The sequence below is a fragment of the Malus sylvestris genome, chromosome 9 (genome assembly GCF_916048215.2).
Source record: "Malus sylvestris chromosome 9, drMalSylv7.2, whole genome shotgun sequence".
In the NCBI taxonomy this organism is placed as follows: Eukaryota; Viridiplantae; Streptophyta; class Magnoliopsida; order Rosales; family Rosaceae; genus Malus; species Malus sylvestris.
Genome location: NC_062268.1, coordinates 1032076 through 1054775, shown reverse-complemented (window position 1 = coordinate 1054775; position 22700 = coordinate 1032076). Strand labels below are relative to the sequence as shown.

Sequence of the window (22700 nt, the reverse complement as noted above, 5' to 3'; positions counted from 1 at the left end):
ATATCAAATTTTTTTAATACAATGATTTTTTAATGTGTTAAACCCTTACGACGTGGACATAATTTTTTAATACAATGATATTCTACTTTAGGAGTGTTAAAGTTGAGTTAAGTTATACAATAAATCAAGGTTATAATAATTAAATATCGAATTTGTCTTAATTGCAAAATTGACATGCATATAATCATGTGGATTAATTGCGAAATTGATGGTAAAAATCAATGTAGAGGAGAAATGATAACAGGATTCTCTCACAAGGGAGACTCTATGGTCTATATGGACTCTCTGTTACCTTATATTTTTGACACAATATGTTAAAACGTTGACACGAAAATTGATGTTAAACTGTGAGGTGATAGAGAGTTCATGGAGTCTCGTTTTAAGATAATCTTGTTAGCATTTTTTGTGTAAGAGATCAAACACATTAGATAAGTTAGTGAGCCGAAATGGTTCCACATTTCCGTTAGTGGTTGGACGATCAATGTACAATATTGGCTTCGTCGGTTGACCTTGATTGAGTGTTGGCTAAGTAAGATAAAAGGCTATACTATAACTAGTGCCATCAACATTGGCCACCAAAAACATTATTTTTCTTTCTCTTTTGCAAAGGAAAGCATATAGTTTTGTGAGACTCAAACTCATATGCCCTCCAACTTGCCCATATAGTTTAACTTTGAGTTGATTGCCCATCATATAACGAGATATAGGTGGTACAGTTTGTGAGTGATTTACTAAAAATTGATATGATGTGTAATATATCAAAATTACATTTAAATTGAACCAATACAACTTTATTTGGTTTATTTGGTTTTCGTGACTGTTTGGCTCTCTACTGTTAGAAATTGAACCAAATCATCTATGCTCTAGTAAAAGTTGGGTGACTTTAGACTTTTTTTGGCCAGTTTCATGCCCACCCTTAGTTAATAACACTAAACCATACTATATGATACTTAGGATGAGTGACTTGGATTTGTAATTTTGCTCAGCTTGGGTGGCAACTCAAAAAGTTTTGTTTTTTTAGTGGGTTTAGATTTCGGTGTTTGCAAAATAAGTTATTTAAGCTAAATGTAAATATACAAAATCAGGAATTAAATAAAATTTTCCTAATCCAAATTGCGAAGAGAGAGACCTGAGCTCAAATGCACATAGAGCAATTTTAGCTCAAATAATTCTACCCTTATCAGATTTTATTTCCACAGGCCTTATACAATGGTGGGTCCTGTTCTTTCTTTTCTTATTAGGAGCTCACATGCAAATAAATGGGGGAAAGGACCAAATCCACCGAATCAAGGGATTAAGGTCCTTAAAATTTGATCAAACAGCTACAAACAGGAACCTCCTTTAAAAGTTATAATAATCTTAGCAGTTGGATCAAATTTCAAGGGTCCGAATCCCTTGATTTGGTGGAAATGATCTGAAAATAATCCATTTCCATAAATGGGTACTAAATTTCTAGCCCAATAAAGGTATTGGGCTTCAGCCCACAAAGTGTTGAATGGTAAATCAGAATTACTGCAGTGATTTGAAAAAAGTTTCCCCGTGCAAAAACTTACCAGGTCGAAAAACCAGAAAGGCCTCTCAAAGAGGAAGGAATAACAGAGTATGCCATATTATACGAGCGACGCAGCGAGCTGTGAACCCCTATTTGGATCCCTCTGATTCTTTTCTTTCGGTGTGGGATTTCTTGGAGTCTCGCTGATGATCTGTGATGCTTTTTCTCACATACCCTTGAAGAGAAGGAAGTTCAGAAGCATTGATCCCATGGAGGCCGAAGAAGCTCAGGTTCTTTTAACCAAAAAGTCCCAAACTTTCACTCACTCGCATTCGTATTTTCTTGATTTCTGTTTCTGGGTATTTGTTTCTGCTGCTGGGTCGATCTGGGTTTTGTGTGTTATCGATTTTTTTTGGGGTTTAAATTGTTGATTAGTGATTGTTGCCTGTTTCTAAGTTGTGGGTTAGTGCCACAATTAGATAAGATTTACAGGATTTTTCATTATCTTTATCTAATTGTGGAAGTAATTGCTTCTTATCAAGAGATTCCAGCGGTGAAGATTTGAATGCTTTTAAGTTCTTGAGGAATGGATAGCTTGAGTTGAGTTTTGGTGCAGCAAAAGGATGGAAGTTTTTACAGTTTTGGATTCCAAGTACAATTTAGTGTCTTTGTTGGTTTCCGTTTGCGGTTGCGTGCAAGTTTTTTCGTGGTTCTACTTCGTATTTTCGATGAATTCGGTGTTTAGTAGCAGTGTAATTACGATATCTGAATTACACGTTGTAGTAATTATGTTAGTAGGTGCAAAATACTGATGTTCTTGTCTTATGAATGTGTTGGATGAGGATCCGGAATACCGCTTTTCGAATTGAGATCATTCTGTTTTCGAGATTAGATTGTTCCTGCTATATCTGATAATGTGATATCACATTTACTGTTCCTTTTTTTTTATTCGTTGGGGTGAATTCAGGCCGAGCTCACAGCAGCAAAAGAAAAGTTCGGGAGAGAAATCCGTGTTTTTGAAACATCAGCATCTTCTTCTTCTTCACAAAGTGAAGAGTCTAAAACTGGTATGAGGCAATTCAACTTATACACACCCTTATTTTTTTCCGAAGCAAGCGCATTCATCATTGAGATGCCTGATATAACTTTTCTTTTTGTCATTTTTTATTTGGCAGAGGAGCCAGAGGATTTCTATGAGTTCACTGCAGAGGATTATTATCGGGTTTTGAATGCCAAAAAGGAAGGTGATTGACAGAAACTGTGTAAGCTATAATTTGAGGGGAAATATAAAAGCTTTTGCATGTGGCGGCGGGTCTTCAAGCTATATGTCTAAAATCTGCCCGGCACTTATTTATGAATGAGAAACACGTTCTTCTTACTGCTTAGAAGTCTTGTCGATGCATCAAGTATTATGTTTGCAATAACCAAAAAACATGCATGCATCTGTTGGCATGCGTTCTGTTTTATACTTACTGTATTTTGGTAATGCAATATGAACAGATAACACTCTTAAAACGCGAAAGTTAAGAGAAGCAGAGAAGGCAGCCCGCAGGTCAAAAATAACCAAGGTGGTTACTGTACCCTTTATTCTGACTCTCTTTGCTCATTTTTGTAGCGATTGTTTCTAGCTGTTTATATATGATCAACTCCTTCCATTACCATCGGATGCATAACCTATTAGGGTATTCCAAATCTGTTATTTAGTTATATAATTGCTTGTTATTAATTTGTTAAGTTCATGGCTCATGTATGCAGACTGTGATCAGGGTTCGATTTCCTGATAACCACACATTAGAGGCCACTTTTAATCCATCGGAAACAGTTCAGAGCTTGGTTGATCTCGTCGTCAAAGTGGTTGCTCAACCAGATTTACCATTCTATATATGTATGCAAATATGAATCAAAATATTGAGTTTTCCATTTATGATTTCGGAGTAGAGTCTGACATTTTGTTATGCAGATACTACTCCTCCGAAGAAGCCAATAAAAGACATGTCACAGGATTTTCACACTGCTGGCTTTGTTCCCGGTGCAATTGTGTACTTTTCATATGATATACCGAAAGGTTAGATATGAAGTGACTGCATAGGAATCTGAATTTTGGCTGGAAATTGTTTCGCTGACATAAGATAGGTTTCTGTGGATTGTAAATAGCAAAGTTTGATGCTAAGTGATTAAGTATTCTTATTTCATGTCCATCAGATGATGCTGCAGATGCCATGTCAGGTCCCTTTCTTCAGGAAGAGATCATGTCTTTGAAAGGTTTGGAGCTCATCAATAAGCATGTAGAGCCGCCTGTTCAGTGTGCACCAGAAACCATAACGGAGGCACCACCCCCTGTAGTCCCAGAGAAGAAGCCTGAAGGGAAGAAACCTGCTAAGCCAAAGTGGCTGAAACTGTGACATGAATCGCGTTAGTAACTTCGCAGGTGTACTCTATCAATCGTCTCATGTTCTGTGAATCGACGCGCACAACTCCTTACTTTTAAGATAGTGCTGGCTCGGGTGGCTTTTCAATGTCTGCAACTTGCCCTCGGATGCTTGTTAGGAGTTTAAAGAGATGGCTTGTGTTCTTTGCTAAGATGTTTTATATTTTCTAGAACAAAACATTGTATGAATGTTAGCCATATACAGCATGCCGCTTTCATTGATTTGACATATGCATTTTGCCTATTTCCTCCTCCGTCGACGGGAGGGGAGATTCGATGTGCCAAATCCTTCCGGTGAACAAACCCGCAATGGATAGCAAAAATAACGGCATTGTATACCCCAAGCTCCGATCGTCCTCGAAGTCCTGCAACCTCAGAACAAGCAGCTCAGTTTTCTTGGTTTAGACACTGCCATACGAGCTCTTGATGCTCAAACCAATTCAAATCCCGTTCGAACTTCTTGGCCGGTTAAGGCACTGGGAATCAGTCGCTGTTTACGTGCTTGCACTCGGGCAGATCCACCTTGGGACAAGGTGGGTGCTGACCCTCAAGCTTACAAATCCTTCACGGAATAGCTGGATGCAGCCGTTGAAAAACCTGAGATGTCCTTGAAAGTTGTCACTCCAAGTGCTCGACGAATTAGCTGCTAGCCTCATGACTTGTATGTGTTGCTATATTCATCTTTCGATAGGCTCATTGGGCATGTGTTGGCATCTGTCTCATGGTCACTCAGAAGGTATTGAAGTCGGTCGACATGTTCAGTTGGAAGTTGTTGACATTTGTCGACAAACGTGCAATATGACTTGGCAAATGACCTCAGCTGTAATAAGTCTAAATAAGATATTTCGACCAAAAACTTTTCCGCACTGCGGTATCCATTATTATTAGGGAACTTTAACGAAAAGCTTATAGTATTGTTCACTTTAACGAAAAACCACATTTTTACACTAAAAAGTCAATCTTGGTACTATTCATTTTACCCTTTATTTTGTCTTTATCGTTAAAATTCAAAGTTTTCATGCCATTTTTATTAGTTTTTTTTTATCATTAACCCTCTCAATAATATTTCCTATATTTGCCACCACTTGCACTGCTTCCATTCGTTCCTCAACCGTTCCCTGTTATCCAAGAACATCCGTGTATTACCAGTGGCGAAGCTAGAATTTTTAAATAATGGGATCATAATATCAACTAAAAAAGCTTCATTGAGCTATTTCATCGAGCACTTGGTAGGCACTGGCCAATTCCTGTCAACATATGCCGAAAGTTTATGTCAACATATGTCGACGACTACTATTATTTGTAGCTTGTATAAGGTGGGTGCATGATACTGTAGAGTAATATTGAAGACTGTCAAGACTTTTTAAATTAAGTATTTTATTGACCACATAGTGCGTGCAATATATCGCACAAAAAAAAAAAAAATGAAGACAAATGTGATACAATAAATAGAAGAAGGAGATTGTAATTTAATTTGCTTTAGTTGTTTATAAGGATCATATACGATACACAAACAAATTTACGTAAAGTTTTTTAAGTTATCGGGGTTAAGAGTAACCAATGGTTATGCTGGCTTCCCCACTTGGTATTACAGTGAATGCCTTTGAAAGTTATTCACCAGTCTCCAGTGAGAGATGTGGAGAAGTGGAGAAGTGGCGGGTGCGGCAACCGTATGAATTGTGGGACGCAAGCTTTTCTGATACGCACGTGACACGTCATCCGTCCGTCATTGCTTACGTCACGCGACTGCACGTGGAAGGTCACGTCTTGGGTTTATGGTTTGCTTCTAAATTGTTTAATCAGTCACCCCACAGTTTGCACATGATCATGCCATCTTTTGCCCTTGAATCTTTAGAGCAACTCCAGCGGATGCTGGTTGCTCGGGCGACAGGGGAGGAGAAAGGGCCTGAGGGTCGGTGGGAGCAGCTCCAGTGGGGAAGGGCCCGAGTGGGAGGTCCGTGGAAAATTGACAGGCCTGGCCCCCGAGCCTTGTGACGTCAGGCTGACGCAAGGGCTGGGTCCGGCCTTTATTTTTTATTTTTTTTGTGTCAGGCGCGTGCCCCTCACTCGCGAGTGGGGGCGTGTCGCCCGACAAGATTTCAGGGGGATGGCCCGCGTGCCAGTTACCGTTGGGAAGCCACGTGGCTTCCCACGATCCGTTAAATCCCAACGGTTCTTTAATAAGAACCGTCCGACTTACAACGGTAAAAAAAAAAAAAAAAACTGATTTTATATCAACCGTTCGATCTGAGATCAACGGTTGATATTAATCTGCTTTATAAATTTAAAAAGAAAAAATAGTTTTAAAATTAAGAAAAGTTACCGTTGTGACACGTGGCACAATCTGGAGTGTTGGAATTCAAAATTTTTAAATCCAACGGCAGAGATTAATTATTTGAATAAAAAATTTTAAAAAATTGTAAAAAATCCGAAAAAATTGTAAAAAAATTGTAAAAATTTGTTTTTACTTTTCTATAAATACCACTTCTTCTCCATCTACCTTACACCACAATTTCATATTTTCTCAACTACTTTCAATCAAATTCCTATCTTTCTCTCAAAGTTTCAATCCAATTTTTTTCCACAAAATGGCTACTGATGCAGGTTCGAATTGGTCGCTTCTTGAAGATGTTGCGTTGTGCACTAGCTGGGTTAAAGTTACTCATAATTCCGTTACGGGTAATGAGATGCAATTGCGAGAAATGTGGAGTTTAATTCATACCAAATTTGTTGAGCAAATGAGTGGGAAAAGAACCAAAGAATTGATATCCAGTCGTTGGAAAATACTTAGCCATTCCTTTAGTACATGGAGAGATGCCTTGACACAAGCTAGTAATAATGTTCGAAGTGGGGCAAATTATGCGGATGAGGTAAGAATATATTATAATTATTTGTTTGTATTATTATTTTGTTACCTAATTTGATTATAATTATTTGTTTGTTTCATTTATTTGTTACCTAATTTCATTATTATTATTTGTTTGCAATATTTATTTGTGACCTAATTTCATTATTATTATTTGTTTGTATTATTTATTTGTGACCTAATAATTTCATTATTATTATTTGTTTGTATTATTTATTTGTTACCTAATAATTTCATTATTATTATTTGTTTGTATTATTTATTTGTGACCTAATAATTTCATTATTATTATTTGTTTGTATTATTTATTTGTTACCTAATAATTTCATTATTATTATTTGTTTGTATTATTTATTTGTGACCTAATAATTTCATTATTATTATTTGTTTGTATTATTTATTTGTTACCTAATAATTTCATTATTATTATTTGTTTGTATTTTTTATTTGTTACCTAATAATTTCATTATTATTATTTGTAGCAACTTCAAGTACAAGCATGGTATGGTGCCAAAATCAAATCAAGAAACAAATCATTCCACCGGTGGGAATGTTAGAATATTGTTAAAGATTGTCCTAAATTCAAAGTTGTGCCTGTTGGTCCAGAAGTATGCATGAACAACACCCCTCTACACAACACCTTTGTACATAGCACCCCTCCACACTCTACACCCGATTATGGCACCCAGGTTGATGAAGAAGATGTAGAAGAAGTGCCTGAAACGCCCATTCCTGAACAAGCGTCGGGGTCGACTCGTTATCCAATTAGGCCTCAAGGTAAGAAGGCTTCAAAGAGGAAAGAGAGTGCTTCCAAGAATGATTATGGAAAGTACATGCAAGAACTTGCTCGTCAAGGTGAATTGACGTTGGCGCGCGAATTGGCGAAATATGAGGCTGACAAGGCTAGAGATAAGGTAAAAGCTGCAGCTATTCAACAAGCATTTCAAGCTGAACAGAGGGAAAGAGATCTACTTAGGCAAGAAAGGGAGTTGCTTAGAGAAGAAAGAATTGTACAACGAGATCGTGACATTATGAACACGCGTTTAGAAGGGATGTCTCCAAATTCAAAATATTTTTGGCAGTCGGAGAAAGCGGATGTGGTGCAAAGGAGGCGTGCAAGAGAAGCGAGATCAAGACAAGATTGTCCTAGCACAACAAGACAAGATGATCCTAGCACCACAGATTGGTTAAGTGGTGAGGAATATGGTACTTTTGTAATCGGAGCTCATAGTTTTCCAATCACTTTGGGTTGTAATTTATTATTTATGTTGTTTCCATGTAATCGGAATAGGGTACTTATGTAATTTATTATTTATGTTGTTTCCATTTTATTGAAGTTAGTACTTTATTAAAAGTGAGAGTACATGTATTTAATTTCGTAATATATTTATCCTAATAATAGAATCTTTATTCATCAAATTGTTCACGTATAATGAAATTATAAAACACACCAAATAAAACTAAAAAACTCACCAATTGGAATTACATAAACACACCAAATAAAATTACATAAACATACCAAATAATAAAAATCTCACTACAAAAAACACACCAAATAAAATTACATAAACATACCAAATAATTCACACCAAATAAAATTACATAAACATACGAAATAATAAAAAACTCACTACAAAAAACACACCAAATAAAATTACATAAACACACCAAATACAAACAAACATACTAAATAAACTTAATTATCTTCAGCTTGTTTCAATGCCCACTGGTGCTCTATCAAGTCAATTTGCCGATCAATGTGCATAGATGACCTTTGAAGTGCAGTATATCGTTGAATGACCCTTTCATTGTAACGTCCATCCCTTTCTAATGGATCGTGTTGCACGGGTTCTTCGGTGGCATCATGCGCACAATATATCTGTGTTCTTGAATTGTTCATCGTGTCTGCCTCTGGCTCATATTCATCAACCGCATCATAATCGAACTCATCTTCCACAATCATGTTGTGAAGAATGACGCACGTCATCATGATGGATCGAATTGACTCTACATCGAACATTCTGGCAGCACCTCTGACGATCGCCCAACGAGCTTGAAGGATACCAAAACAACGCTCCACATCCTTCATGCACCCCTCTTGACAGCTTGCAAAGTGTTTTTCCTTTGCACTTCGCGGACGTGGCACTGTTTTGACAAATGTTTCCCACCGTGGGTAAATGCTGTCAGCTAGGTAGTATGCCCCTTCGTACCTACGTCTGTTGACGACGTACGTGACTTTTGGTGCCTTTCCTTGCAGGACATCGTTGAACACTGGGGATTGGGCAAAGACGTTGAGATCATTTTGAGCCCCTGGAACCCCGAAAAAGGCGTGCCATATCCATGTATCAAAAGATGCCACTGCCTCCAAAATGATAGATTTTGATCATTTTTTGTCCCCATATGCGCCTTGCCATGCACTTGGACATTTTTTCCACGTCCAGTGCATACAATCGATGCTTCCTATCATCCCAGGAAAACCTCGCATCTCGCCTTTCTTCATAAGCCTTTGCAAGTCCCAGCGAGTAGGTTTTCGGAGGTACTCTGCGGTGTACAAAGATTTGACTGCTCCGTAAAACCTCATCAGGGCCTCAAGAATGGTTGATTTCCCCATCCTCGTTATCTCATCCACTTGGTCTGCAGATGCTCCATACGCAAGCATCCGCAACGCAGCAGTGATTTTTTGCTCAGGCAGGATACCCATAACACCACAAGCATCCTGCTTTTGCACAAAGTAAGAATCATGGTTGCAAACATCAGTCGTGATTCTGTTGAATAAATGTCGTTCCATTCTAAAACGGCGTCTGAAGTACGTATCAGGAAATGCACTGTTATGGACAAAGTAATCGTCCAACAGCTCTTCACCCCGTCGTTGCCTGCTTCTATCAAGGTTTCTTTAACGGTTGGGCCTGCATATCTGAGCAACAGTCTGGATGACTCGACGGGAATGTGAGGCTCTGGCCATTCTTGTTTCGTCATCTCTCCTTCTACGCTCCTCATCCTCTTCCATCTCATTTTCGGCTATCTGAAGGTTGAACATTTCTTCAGATTGGTTAAACAATTCTTCCTCTTGCTGATCGATTTCCCACATCATCCTTGATGAAGAAGAAGACATTGTAATGATGGATGGTGAAGAAGAAGCAGAAACTATGAATAATGAGATAGAGATGTTGAGAAAATTGGTGTGAGATTTGTGAGGATGGATGGTGGATTATATGGACGATTAAGACTGGATTGGATTGTAGATAAGGCCACGTGGCATGCCGTCATTCGTTAAAAATCTGATCGAAATCTATCTTCAAAGATTCTGAAAAGATAATGACACGTGACACGATCGTATTGGATAAAAATCTTATCGAAATCGATCTCCAATAATTATATTTTCGGATAATGACAGGTGGCGCAATTTTGAACGAGTTAAAATCTGATCAAAATCTATCGTCAAAGATTCTCAAAAGATAACGACACGTGGCACGATGACATTGGATAAAAATCTTATCGAAATCCATCGCTAAATAATTGTTTTTTTTTATAAAATGACACGTGGCGCAACGAGAACGATTTAAAAAATCTTATCCGAAATTACAAATAATTTTATTTTGTATTATTTAAACAAACAAAAAAAACTAATATTTTATTGCCTATTGCCAGGGGGAGGGCTCCAAAAGTGGAGATGCAAATGGCAATTACTGTTCATTAAAGGCAGTTACTATTCATTAAAGACAGTTACTATTCAAAATGGTGGATTCAATAGTGGATTGCCAAGGGGAAAGGCTCCATGGGTGGAGTTGCTCTTATTTTAATGAGAATTTATAACGAAAAACTTTCGGTACTGTTTATTTTAACGAAAAAATTATATTTTTACACTAAAAAGTTAATTATGATACTATTCACTTTACCTTTTATTTTGTTCTTATCTTTAAAACTAAAAGTTTTCAAATTATTTTCATTAGTTATTTTTATTTTAATATGTTAGTGGATAATTTATATCATTGTTGATTGTTTTAGTATATGATAAAAAAAAAATTATTGTCACTCTTCTACAAAGTTAAGTTATATAATTTTTTAGTGATGATGTTATTAATTTATATGTTATAGTATGTAATTAATATTTTTAAAATTTAATCTTTAATATTAGAAAGCCAGAATGAGAGTTTGGTCTCTCAAGACTTCACAAAAAAAAAAAAAAAACTACAAAGCCCTTTAAACAAAAAAAAAAATCACAACTAGCTAAAAATAATTATAATATAATTTGTTTAAAACGAGATCCAGTGTAACTAACATTTTTAAAATCTGAGTACTATATATATTTTTGAAACAAGATCCAATGTACGTATTAATACAAAAATATACATGTTGTAATGTCAGTAAATTAATATCTTTCATTGTCTACCACTTGTGATAAAGGAGGCAGGTTGTCTGCCCTCTAGTTTGGGTGCCATTCTATCTCTTTTTATTTTGTGCGATTATAGTTAAACTACGTCAATATTTTATATTAATTTTTTTATAGAGATGATAAGATAAAAAACAACAAGAATATAAAATATTTTGACTTAACCGTGACCGCACAAATAAAAAATGATGAAAAGTGCATCCAAACAAAAGGGCAGACAATTTGCCTCCTGTGATAAACTTCCCTCCTTTTCCATTTCATTGAACAGAATATGATATAATAAGGCAAGACAATAATTTAAAGAAACAAAATAAAATAAAATTAGTAACACAAAATATAATAAGATAAGACATTTGATTAACTTAGAGATCTAGCAATTAAGATTTTCTCAAAATAGTAACTCTATATATTCTTTGTCACCTCACAACTTAACATTAATTCATGTGTATCTCGTAATTTAACGTTAATTCTCGTGTCACTTCACAATTACTTATATCCTGTTTTACTTTTCTTGCATTTTGAAAGTCTTAAATTTGAATTCTTTCAATTTTTGGTGTTCCGTCACTAATAATTATGACATCTGACTTACTTATCATTTTCGTCCCTTGTGGTTTGTCATTTACAATTGCCTCCGCATATCAATATGCGAGTATCGATTGGAGAAAATTTTCAGTATGCCAACTTAGTGTGATAAAGCAAGTAGCTTTTATTTTTTTTTCAAAAATAATTAACCATTTATATTATGACGTTTGAAGTATCGAATAAGGTCCCGACATCTTAAATAAATCTCTCCATCCACCGCGGCAAAAATATAAATATGCGGAGATAGGAAGGGAGGTGACGTGTACCGAAAGAAAAATCAAGTTAGGCGGCCGGTAATGACGAATCGCATCGGGTCGACGTAAAACCAGAGAGAGAGAGAGAGTGTGTTTTAGAGAGAGAGGCAGAAGAAATCATTTAAAAAGGGAACCGCCACCAACAACCGACCCTCTCAGGAAGTCAGGACTTCCAACCTTCTCCATCACTTCAACACCCACTTCTGACTTGACTTCCTCCTACTTCTCCCCTCTCTCTCTCCTCCCACTTCTCATTCACTGCATCGCAAAATCTCAATTTCTGCGAATTCGATCCGTCTTTGCTCCGTAATCAGGTTCGTAATCTCGTATTTTCTTAGTTAATTTGCTCAATCTGCAAGCGCTTAAGCAAATTCCATCGCTCTCCGATATTTTTCAGAAAATTTGATCGCTTTCTAATAGCTCGGATCATTATTTTTCAGATTTTAATATTTTGTTTTGATTTTTCAGCTTCGTTTTCTATCATGCAATTCGGTTTTCACAAGGAATTTGTTGTGAAATGTGATTTTTGATGTCTTAAGTTTTTAAATTAATATTTTGGGGACTGACAAAATTGATAATTTACTTAATTAGCTTTAATCACAATTAGTGGACTGGGTACAGTGAAGATTAGCCACTCCTGTTGAATTTGCTTAATATTCAAATGCTCGATTATTGCGAATATATGCGAATCTTGTTTTGATTCCGGGACAGTGATTTGCTCTCATTGACTTATGCTTCAAGCTGCCTTGATCCAATCGAACTAAAAGATTTGAGCCTTTTGTTTTGTGAAATAGCTTTTGAGCTGCTTGTACAGCTTAAAAAATGGGATCGGGATCGGGATCATGGCACATGGAGAAAAGAAACAGCTTCCGAGTCGAACCCGTTAGAGACATTGATCATGTGCTCGAAAATGGGTCTCTCTCGATTATCGTGCTTGGCGCTTCTGGTGATCTTGCCAAGAAGAAGACTTTTCCGGCACTCTTCAACCTTTATAAGCAGGTTTCTATCATGATTCTTGTTTTTGCATTCGTAAATATGGTCCATCGTGAACTTATTGTATCCAAGTTTAATTGTACTTAAAATTTGATGAAAAAGTTGATAGAGTAGGCTGTGGAACCATGCACTGTGAGTGTGACTTTACTATTGGGTGTGTTGTTTGTCTAGGGATTTCTGCTACCTGAAGAGGTTCACATATTTGGATATGCAAGGACTAAGATTTCTGATGAAGAGCTAAGAAACCGCATACGTGGGTGAGCTTCTTTTCTTTGATCATTTTTACAATTCCATTTGATTCATACGAGTGGAAATGGTTAAGTTTCCTACAACAGTTAATCTACATTTTTTTAGCTTACTTAAACTAATGCTAGGTACAACTCTTTTCCTCATCTTTTTTGGACTGCTCTGCAGGTATCTTGTCCGTGACAAAGGAGCTTCACCCAAGGATGTGGAAGATGTAACCAATTTTTTGCAACTGGTCAGTGCCTTATGCAACATTTTTGTACAATTCCATTCATATAATATCATTCCGTAAAGATATTGAATTGCATAATAATTTTCTTCTGTAGATCAAATATGTAAGTGGTTCTTACGATGGTGAGGAAGGATTTCGCCTGCTTGATAAGGAAATTTCAGATAATGAAATCTCAAAGAATAGTGCGGAAGGATCTTCCCGCAGGCTCTTTTATCTTGCACTTCCTCCATCAGTATATCCCCCTGTCTGCAGGATGATCAGGCATTATTGCATGAATAGATGTAAGCTTTTCCCAATGCTACATAGGTTTTCACCAACCCTGTATCAACATGGATAATTTGAAATAGCTATTCTTTCTAAGCAGGCATACATTTTGGCATTGAATGGTTCCAGAGTGAAGTTAAATGACAGGTCAATATTAATATTTGCAATTGTCTGATTATGATCATATCAGCTGATCTTGGTGGATGGACTCGTATTGTTGTTGAGAAGCCTTTTGGCAAGGATTTGGACTCTGCAGAACAATTGAGTAATCAGATTGGGGAGTTGTTCGAGGAACCACAAATTTACCGTATCGATCACTATTTGGGGAAGGAATTGGTGCAGAATCTGGTAATATTATAATGTCTGCATATACTTCCTTAGACGTTTCTGGTTCTTAATATTAATGAAATATGCTTATTTTTTTTATTTGTATGTAAATTTGCAGTTAGTACTTCGTTTTGCAAATCGATTCTTTTTGCCCCTTTGGAACCGAGACAACATTGCGAATGTACAGGTGAGAATCCTTGCTTCGGTACTGATGATTGGATGTCGGTATGACACTGACAATGTACAGTACACATGGTACCTCAAGACATATAACATGCAGTAAATTTCATCCCCTTTTTCTTTAATTATGTTTATTTGGCAGATTGTGTTTAGGGAGGATTTTGGAACTGAAGGTCGTGGTGGATATTTTGATGAATATGGGTATGATTCACCAGTTCTATTGTCCCAATTTGTTGTTTAAATGAAAAAGAATTCTTTCATCCTTGAGAATGTTATTTATGGTTAAATTATCCGGAACTTAGTAATCTTTGTTACTAGAATCCGTATTCCCTGCTGTCTCTGGGGAATTATTTGTATTGATAACGTTGTTTTGAGATTATCTGATGCTAATTGTATCTGGAAATATAATTGGATGCATCGATAATCATTTTCTTTTTTTTTTGGCAGAATTATCCGCGATATTATTCAGAATCATCTCTTGCAGGTGAGACCTTTATGCATCAGAATTTTCTTCTTCCTTCCCTCCTGGTGAACCTTCATTCCAGGAAAAAGGCATTAAAATTTTCACCTGATTTGTTCATTCAATTTGTTCTGCAGGTTCTATGCTTGGTTGCCATGGAAAAACCTATTTCCCTAAAACCTGAGCATATACGGGACGAGAAAGTAAAGGTGTGTGCATCCCTGATTCATTTATGATGATATACTTTCTATAGTTTTAAGAAGGAAAAAATCAATTTGAAACGTGTCCCCATAGGAGATGTGTAATATTCTTTCATTATATGTGCTCTTAGTTCCAGAATGCCGTATCAGTTGATGATTAACGGTTGAAAATTTAGGTTCTTCAATCAGTAATGCCAATTGAGGATGATGAAGTTGTTCTTGGACAATATGATGGCTACACAGACGATCCAACTGTTCCTGACCACTCAAACACTCCAACCTTTTCAACCGTGATTCTGCGAATCCACAATGAACGATGGGAAGGTATGGAAATTTTCACAGTTCATTTACATTTTATTTGAACTAATTTTTGAACCTCCCATTTGGGAAGTACTATTGTCTTGGAGATTCGACTTGAATATAATGGTTGCTTTTATATAAATTATATCATGCATTGAGCTTACTCACCATCAACGCGATTTTCTGTAGGTGTTCCTTTTATACTAAAGGCTGGAAAAGCATTAAATTCAAGAAAGGCAGAAATAAGAGTTCAATTTAAGGATGTTCCTGGTGACATATTCAAATGTAAGGCACAGACTATAATTTTAGAGGGCTTAATTTCAACATATTGCTCCGTCAATTGTATATATAATTTTATTGCTAAACTGTTTTTGAAATTCTGGCAACAAAACCGAAATTCATGATTTCCTGCTATGAAATCATCCATATATTCCACATGTTGTTGTTGGTAGTTTTTATGTTCCATATTGTGCTCACCGTTATCTCACTTTTTTAGGTAAGAGGCAAGGGAGGAATGAGTTTGTAATACGCTTGCAGCCTTCAGAAGCCATGTACATGAAACTTACGGTAATGTGTTCACTATAAAGTCCAATAATAGTGTGTTTGAGCTGATATCTTCAGATTTCATGTGCATATATCATCAGGCAAAGCTTTCATATGGTGCTTAGTTTCCTGTTAAATTACTAATTCACTTTAGACAAAGTTTTGGATAATTATCTGAATGCTGCACAATATTGGTAGAATACTTCGTAAGATCCTCAATCCAAGCAATAGGAACCCACGCTTTATGTATCACGTTCATTAAGCAGAGAAACGCTAGGAGAGTCCGTTGCCTTCAGCATGTTCACTTACTAGCTCAGTGTCTGTTATGCAGGTCAAGCAGCCTGGACTCGAGATGTCAACCGTCCAAAGTGAATTAGACTTGTCGTATGGGCAACGTTATCAAGGGGTAACTATCCCGGAGGCTTATGAACGTCTAATTCTTGACACGTAAGGCACCTACCTTTCTATGTTAAAAATCTCTTATATTGTACCCCATATGCTGCTTTTGTTCCAGCCAATTAACAGATAGTTATTGAAATCCACTCAACTAGGACTGCACCATAAGATTCATCAATCATGACAATTGTTATTTGTTTTTGACAGAATTAGAGGCGATCAACAACATTTTGTGCGAAGAGATGAGTTGAAGGTAATAACATCGCACGCTTTCTTTTCCCGTTACAACAACATTGTACACTTATTTTCTTGCCATGCTGCCATTTTCCCAGTTGACTGATTTACTGTGTTAATCGATCATCAGGCGGCATGGGAAATCTTCACACCGCTTCTGCACAGAATTGACAACGGTGAGTTAAAGCCGCTTCCATACCAACCAGGCAGTCGGGGTCCTGCAGAAGCGGATGCACTGCTAGAAAAAGCTGGATACGTACAAACACATGGCTACATATGGATCCCTCCTACCTTGTAGAATGCTCGCTTTTCTAACTTCCGGCCCGGGCTTGCCCTTATGCAGTGTGCCTTAAAGAGTGTTGTTTTTACATTGCAAGCTTTTATAAGCTATGCAATCAGAATAAGAGTGTTTTCTAAAGACCTAAACGCCGTGTTTTTTCGAGGATGTGAAATGTTGAAATTCCATATGTCATGTACATTCGTTCGAGATCTTGAGTGTGACGGTCGCACCGGAAATCCGGCAAAGGATTAAAGTGCTTAGATGAGTATGATCTTGCTTTCTAAATCAATGGGAGATACCTTGGCGGACACTTTATGCTTAAGTTGGATTAAAGGGAATAGGGTCCTCTCCGGATCCTCGTGGGGATCCAGGTGATTAATTAATCCTGTTTGTTCATTGTATATTTTGCGGTTAAAAATTATTATTAAAAATATTTATTTTTAATTTTTAATTTAAAATTAAATATAAATAATACTTAACGAAAATTGATCGCATGATATACGATGAATAGACACGATTAATTGATCTCTTGTGGGATCCAGAGAGGATCCTTATCCGGATTAAGTGCTTGATTAACTGATTTGGGAGTTTCTGGGAGAGAATATAATTTAATTAATGCCCATCTTTTAACCTTTTCTAATGGTCAAAGATTAAAGATTGCGGTTTAATGCCAACCATTCTCATTAATGATCCAAATCAGAATCGGATTTGGCTAATTGTGGGGTTTTAGGCATGGTAAATTGAGATGGAGATGGATTGTCTGCCCTCCCATCCCATGCTCTTCACATCCCCTCTTATTTATGTGGTCACGGTTAAGTCATGTTAACATTTTATATTCCCATTACTTTTTGTCTTATTATTTCTATAAAAATCAATATAAAATATTGACGTGACTTAACTTTGACCACAGAAAATAGGAGAGGATGAGAAGGGTATGACATGGGAAGGGCAGACAATCCATCTCCAATTGAGATTCACATAACTCTTTGCTTTACTCTCTAATAATAAAAATTGATATACATTCATTCGAGATTTTGAATGTGACGGTCGCATTAAAAATCAGGCAAAGGATTAAAAAATTAGGCAAAGGATTAAAGTGCTTGGATGAGTATGGTGTTGCTTTCTAAATCAATGGGAGATACCTTGGCGGACACTTTATGCTAAGTTGGATTAAGGGGAATAGGATCCTCGGATATTTAAAATTAAATATAAATAGTAACTAACGAAAATTGATCACATGATATACAATAAATAAACACGATTAATTGATCTCTGAATTCCATAAAAATGATCGTGAGAGGATCCTTGTCCGGATTAAAGTGCTTGAAACTAACTGATTTGGGAGTTTCTGGAAGATAATATAATATAATTTAATTAATGCCTATCTTTTAACCTTTTTTAATGGTCAAAGATTAAAGATTACGGTTTAATGCCAACCATCCTCATTGATGGTCCAAATCAGAATCGGATTTGGCTAATTGCGGGGTTTTAGGCATGGGAAACCGAGAATGACATAACTCTTCGTTTTAGTTTTTGATAATAAAAATTGATAGAATTGGTTTCTAAATTTGTCTATTGTAAATCATTTTGGTCATTCTATGAAAAATTTATCAATACTCTCCTTAAATTATCACGTGAACAACCACATGACTCTCTTTTTAGGGGTATTTTGGTCAAACCAATTCCTCAACTTAACAAAAACTTTTACCAAATCAATCCCTCCACTTAACGAGAACATCAATAAATTTTTTACAGAATGACCAAAATGATTTACAGTTGACAAATTTAAAATCACTTCTTTTAATTATGCTAAATTTAGAAATCATTTTGATTAAAAAATCATTAGATTCCTTTCTTTCAAGTTAGTAACTTCCTTGTTTGTTTCAGTAAAAAAAGTAAAAAGGATGCTTTGCCGACAAGGGTCGCACGAAAACGACTTGTTGAAGAGCGTTTTGTTCCTTTTGAAAATAATACAACGAATATCGGGACGGGAGGAACCCTAAACTCTAATATAGAATCTCGAATGCGTAGATAAATAAAAGAGTTGATTGCTAGCCAATGTATGGAAAAGGATCACCGCCGAATCCTTTTTTTAGAGATTTTAGGAATTTCGTGATCGTGATCGTTCATCGTATATTGTACGGTCAATTTTAGTTTGATACTATTTATATTTAATTTTAAATTTTGAAATGATTTCTGACTGCACGATGTACGATGAACGGTCACAATTACAAAAAAAAGGATATGACGAGAATCATTTTCCCCAATGTATATGTCTTCGTGAATCATTATTGTTTTCTTCGTGTGGAAGAGAAGAGAAAAGAAAATTCCTTGTCGTAGTAGTAGTGCCCTAAAAAACACTTTTATTAGAAGTACGTCGTAAAACATTTGAGAATGCTTCTTCAAAAATCACTTTCACTTAAAAACGGCTTTTATTAGAAGCACGCCGTTAAACATTTAAAACACTTATTGATAAAAAGTCAAACATCATAAATTATTGATAAAAAATTGTTATAAATATTTTTTATTTTATTTTATATAAATACAAGTATTTTTAATCATTTTAAAAGTACGTCCAAACATACCGTAAAAAATCTCAAGGAATTTAATTAAACCCTTCAAAGGGTAACAAGGAATCTGGAACCTTGTCGATGTAAAAAAGGGTGGCGGGGGAGGGAAGGTCGTTGTTGGCGTTGGTGAAGGTTTAAACGATTCCAGGTGGAAGACTTGTCACCGGCAACTCCTCTCTCTCTCTCTCTCTCTCTCTCTCTCTCCCCCTCTCCCTCTATCCACGCATCTTTTTCCGAACCTTCCCCGCTCTCACACTCTCTGCGCGCCCTAATTTTGGCACGCACGCTCTGTTGTTATCTCTCTCTCTCTCTCTCTCTCTCTCTCTCTCTCTCTCTCTCTCACCTTCCAAATTCTGTTACCTCCCTCCCTTTCCTTCTCCTCCTTCACTTTGGTTTTCCTCCTTTCTCTCCATCTTCCCCTCTCTCTCTCTCTCGCTTTAACTTTTTCTCTCTACCTCCTTCTGCATTGCGTTGGTTGATTGGTCGGTCGGTTGCTTGCATCGTTGGGTCAGACAGCTTTTCCTCTTCCGCATCTGATTCGGTAAACTTCAATCTTTCTCCTTTTAATCTCTGTATCCGTTTCAATCTACCCACATTAGGATTTTGCTTCTCTGAATTCCTAATTCCCAATTCCCACTAGGGTTTCTCTGAATTCAGCTTGATTGGTACTCGTAAGTCGGATAAAATTTGTGAACTTTTTGCCTTTTCTTCTGGAATCGGCCTGTGAGAGTTGGGTTTTTCATATGATTCAGAAATCCAGGTGCTTTTTGTTTCCATTCTAGTTTTTTTTCCCTCTTGGGTATGGAGTTTTTGCCTTGTGTTCAAGAAAAACCAGGCTTCTTGGTGTAAATTTCTGTTTATACTATCTTTTGGCTGAAAAGGATGGCTTTGAATCTCTCTCGTGGCTCAATCTTGCCTGCGTATCCGTCCTCGGAGCATAGTTCGTGTTCTTCTGTTAAATACCCTAATGGGTATGTGATGGATCAATTCAAGGAAAAGGATTTGGATGGTATTTGTGATGATCCGTCAAGTTCTTGGAGTTCCAATTTGGATTTGAAGCATACCCATTGTAAGAGCGAATTGGGTGGTTATTGTGACCGTTCTGCCGATGATATTGTGGATCGATTGCCTGTCGATCCTTTTGGAATGGAGATTAGGTCTACGTTTACGGCGATCACTGGTTGGTTTCAAGGTTTCGAACCAAATTATGAATCTTGTAGCTCTGGGTGGGATGAAGGAAAGGCAAAAATGGTTGATGGCGGATTGTTTGCCGGTCTGAATTGGGTTTGGAATAGCGCTGTGTGGTATCAGCCGGAAGTTTGTGACCTGAAATTTGATGGAGTATCAATCCCATATGACAGCTTTGATGGGTTCGGGATCAATGATGGAGGTTTTGCATTGGATGACAGTGTGGAGGAGTTTCTGAGTTTTAGCTATGTGGGGGACTTAGATGTTTTTGATGGAGCTAAGCAACTGCAGGTTGGAACTAAGGAAATACAGGGTTGTGGCATCATGTGTCCCGAGAGTGAGGCGAGTGCTCCGCATGATGCTATGTTTTATGCATTGCGTTTTCTTGGTGTTAAGGACCTTCTGTCGGTTGAAAGGGTTTGCAAGTCTTTTCGTAATGCAGTTAGAAGTGACCCTCTTCCATGGAGGAGTATTGTCATCGATTGGCCGTTGAATGAGCGCATCACCGATGATGTTCTTGTAAAACTAACAAGCAGGGCTCAAGGCACACTTCAAACCTTGGGTTTAGTGCATTGCGTTAAGATCACTGATGGTGGGCTGCAGGGTGTGTTCGACAGCAACCCGAGGTTGACAAAGGTGAGTATTTGAATTTCTGTATTTTCGACATTCCTGCTTGTGTTTCTGATTACGATTTTGTATAACAGGATACCTCTCTATTGTTCAGTGACATTTAAAAAAAATGCTTTTATGTTGCTTTCCCTTGGGATAAAATGTTCTGAAGTTACATATGATCGTTGGGGCTACTTTCCCCTATTTAATTTCTGTGAAAAACATTTCTTGTGCATCAAACTTACATATGTACACTTTTTTCCCTGTGCAGTTAAGTGTTCCCGGATGTCTTAAAATCAGTGTCGAGTGCATCTTGTTAAACATAAGGACCTTGAAGTCTGCAGGCAACCCCGGAATAAAGCAGTTAAGAATTGGTGGGCTCTCTGGTATAACAGACAAGCAGTTCGAAGAGTTGAAATTCTTGCTTGCCACAGATAACCATATCCAGTCTAGAGCCCCGAAACCTCGGTTTTTTAATGGTGGGTTGTCGTATGGCTCTTGTGATGATGATTGTCCCATCGACATCGAAGCATGCCCCAGGTGCCAGAGACTTAGTTTAGTTTATGATTGCCCTGCTAAGAGTTGCCAAGGGAAACAACCTGCCGATCAGAAGTGCAGGGCTTGCACGCTCTGCATAGCTCGCTGTATTAGTTGCGGGTGCTGCCTTAAAGACTGCGATTATGAGGAGACATTTTGTCTAGACTTGCTTTGCTTGCATTGTTTGGAGAGCCTACTCAACTGTCAAGAGAAGCATGGAGAAAAGGGCGCTCCCAAGTGCGCCATATTCTGTCAGGAAAACAGGTACCAATTTTGCCTTGTTGGCTAAGAGAAAGACATCAAGTATTTGTTTGCTGTTAGTTGTGGATTCGAATCTACAAGGTTCGAGTGTTCAAAAGTGGGCAGAAGCTGGTTAGTGCATGCTTTGTTTCTGCAGTAAGGATTTGTACTATCATGAGGAGGCTGCAGCTTGTGAAGCTAGAGATAATCTCCCGGGAAACGAAATTGAAAATAAAAAAAAATAGAAAAAAGAGTGAAAACTGTGAGGAGGAGAAGGGGCTACACAAGAAAGGTTGATTGGAAAAGAAAAAAAATAAAAAAAGAAACAAGAAGGAACATATAAGAGATCCAGAACTTTATTCTGAAGATGTTTTAGCTCATTCCGTGTTTGGTTCCATCCCGGAGACTTACCGAAGGGCAATGGAGAAAAGATGTCGGAAAGTCGAAGCAGTGGGTGTTAGTAGCTGTCGATTGTTAGTCGAAGCAGATTTCATCTTCAAAGTTTGAGAAATTTTATGGGTGCAGGTGAAGAGCAGCAGCCGTATAGTAACAAGCAGAAAGTCACGGCAGAGATGGACGGAGCTACGAAATACCACCCGTGCCACCACCGCAGCCGGTAGGATGCTCCAGTTGGATGACCGAAGTGTTGGATTTCTAAGGATGTTTGTGTGATGGTTGGTGGAATGTGTAGTATTAATTCAGTTGAAAGCCTACATATTTACTGTTTTTCTTTTCCTCTTTTGGGAAGAGAGCACAGATGTAGTGTTTTGTCTTAAAACAAAACAATGATCAATAAATAACACTTGTGTCCATAAAAAGTTCATCTTTTTTCAAGTGCCGCTTTCTGTTAGCCATCTTCTTGGTCATCTTTTGCGACATTTCTTTTTCT

The 22700-nt window shown here is 37.3% G+C and overlaps 3 protein-coding genes across 3 annotated transcripts; all 3 read left to right on the top strand.

Moving 5' to 3' along the window:
- Positions 1-1596: 1596 nt before the first annotated feature.
- Positions 1597-4149, top strand: LOC126582229 (plant UBX domain-containing protein 1-like). Its single transcript, XM_050246287.1, has 7 exons — positions 1597-1782; positions 2460-2559; positions 2668-2736; positions 2993-3060; positions 3248-3377; positions 3453-3557; positions 3695-4149. The coding sequence occupies exons 1-7, from the start codon at positions 1699-1701 to the stop codon at positions 3892-3894; spliced, it is 756 nt and encodes a 251-aa protein (XP_050102244.1). The 5' UTR covers positions 1597-1698; the 3' UTR covers positions 3895-4149.
- Positions 4150-12040: 7891 nt separating this feature from the next.
- Positions 12041-16935, top strand: LOC126582218 (glucose-6-phosphate 1-dehydrogenase, cytoplasmic isoform-like). The gene is made up of 16 exons (XM_050246276.1): positions 12041-12326; positions 12807-13011; positions 13177-13262; positions 13420-13486; positions 13578-13764; positions 13938-14095; positions 14193-14261; positions 14397-14455; positions 14702-14738; positions 14852-14923; positions 15091-15238; positions 15404-15499; positions 15711-15781; positions 16089-16204; positions 16361-16406; positions 16518-16935. Exons 2-16 carry the CDS (start codon positions 12835-12837, stop codon positions 16683-16685), a joined length of 1557 nt encoding a protein of 518 aa, XP_050102233.1. The 5' UTR covers positions 12041-12326; positions 12807-12834; the 3' UTR covers positions 16686-16935.
- A 2388-nt stretch (positions 16936-19323) lies between these two features.
- On the top strand, positions 19324-22645 carry LOC126582220 (F-box protein SKIP14-like). Its single transcript, XM_050246278.1, has 2 exons — positions 19324-21061; positions 21306-22645. Exons 1-2 carry the CDS (start codon positions 20120-20122, stop codon positions 21858-21860), a joined length of 1497 nt encoding a protein of 498 aa, XP_050102235.1. The 5' UTR covers positions 19324-20119; the 3' UTR covers positions 21861-22645.
- The last annotated feature ends 55 nt before the right edge of the window (positions 22646-22700 follow it).

Coding starts and splice junctions, on each gene's coding strand:
- LOC126582229 (XM_050246287.1), top strand. CDS start 1,699: ATGATCTGTGATGCTTTTTCTCACATACCCTTGAAGAGAAGGAAGTTC. Junction 2,560..2,667: donor AAGTGAAGAGTCTAAAACTG/GTATGAGGCAAT, acceptor TTTATTTGGCAG/AGGAGCCAGAGGATTTCTAT. Junction 3,558..3,694: donor TTCATATGATATACCGAAAG/GTTAGATATGAA, acceptor CATGTCCATCAG/ATGATGCTGCAGATGCCATG.
- LOC126582218 (XM_050246276.1), top strand. CDS start 12,835: ATGGGATCGGGATCGGGATCATGGCACATGGAGAAAAGAAACAGCTTC. Junction 14,262..14,396: donor ACAACATTGCGAATGTACAG/GTGAGAATCCTT, acceptor TTTATTTGGCAG/ATTGTGTTTAGGGAGGATTT. Junction 15,500..15,710: donor TCCTGGTGACATATTCAAAT/GTAAGGCACAGA, acceptor TCACTTTTTTAG/GTAAGAGGCAAGGGAGGAAT.
- LOC126582220 (XM_050246278.1), top strand. CDS start 20,120: ATGGCTTTGAATCTCTCTCGTGGCTCAATCTTGCCTGCGTATCCGTCC. Junction 21,062..21,305: donor GCAACCCGAGGTTGACAAAG/GTGAGTATTTGA, acceptor TTCCCTGTGCAG/TTAAGTGTTCCCGGATGTCT.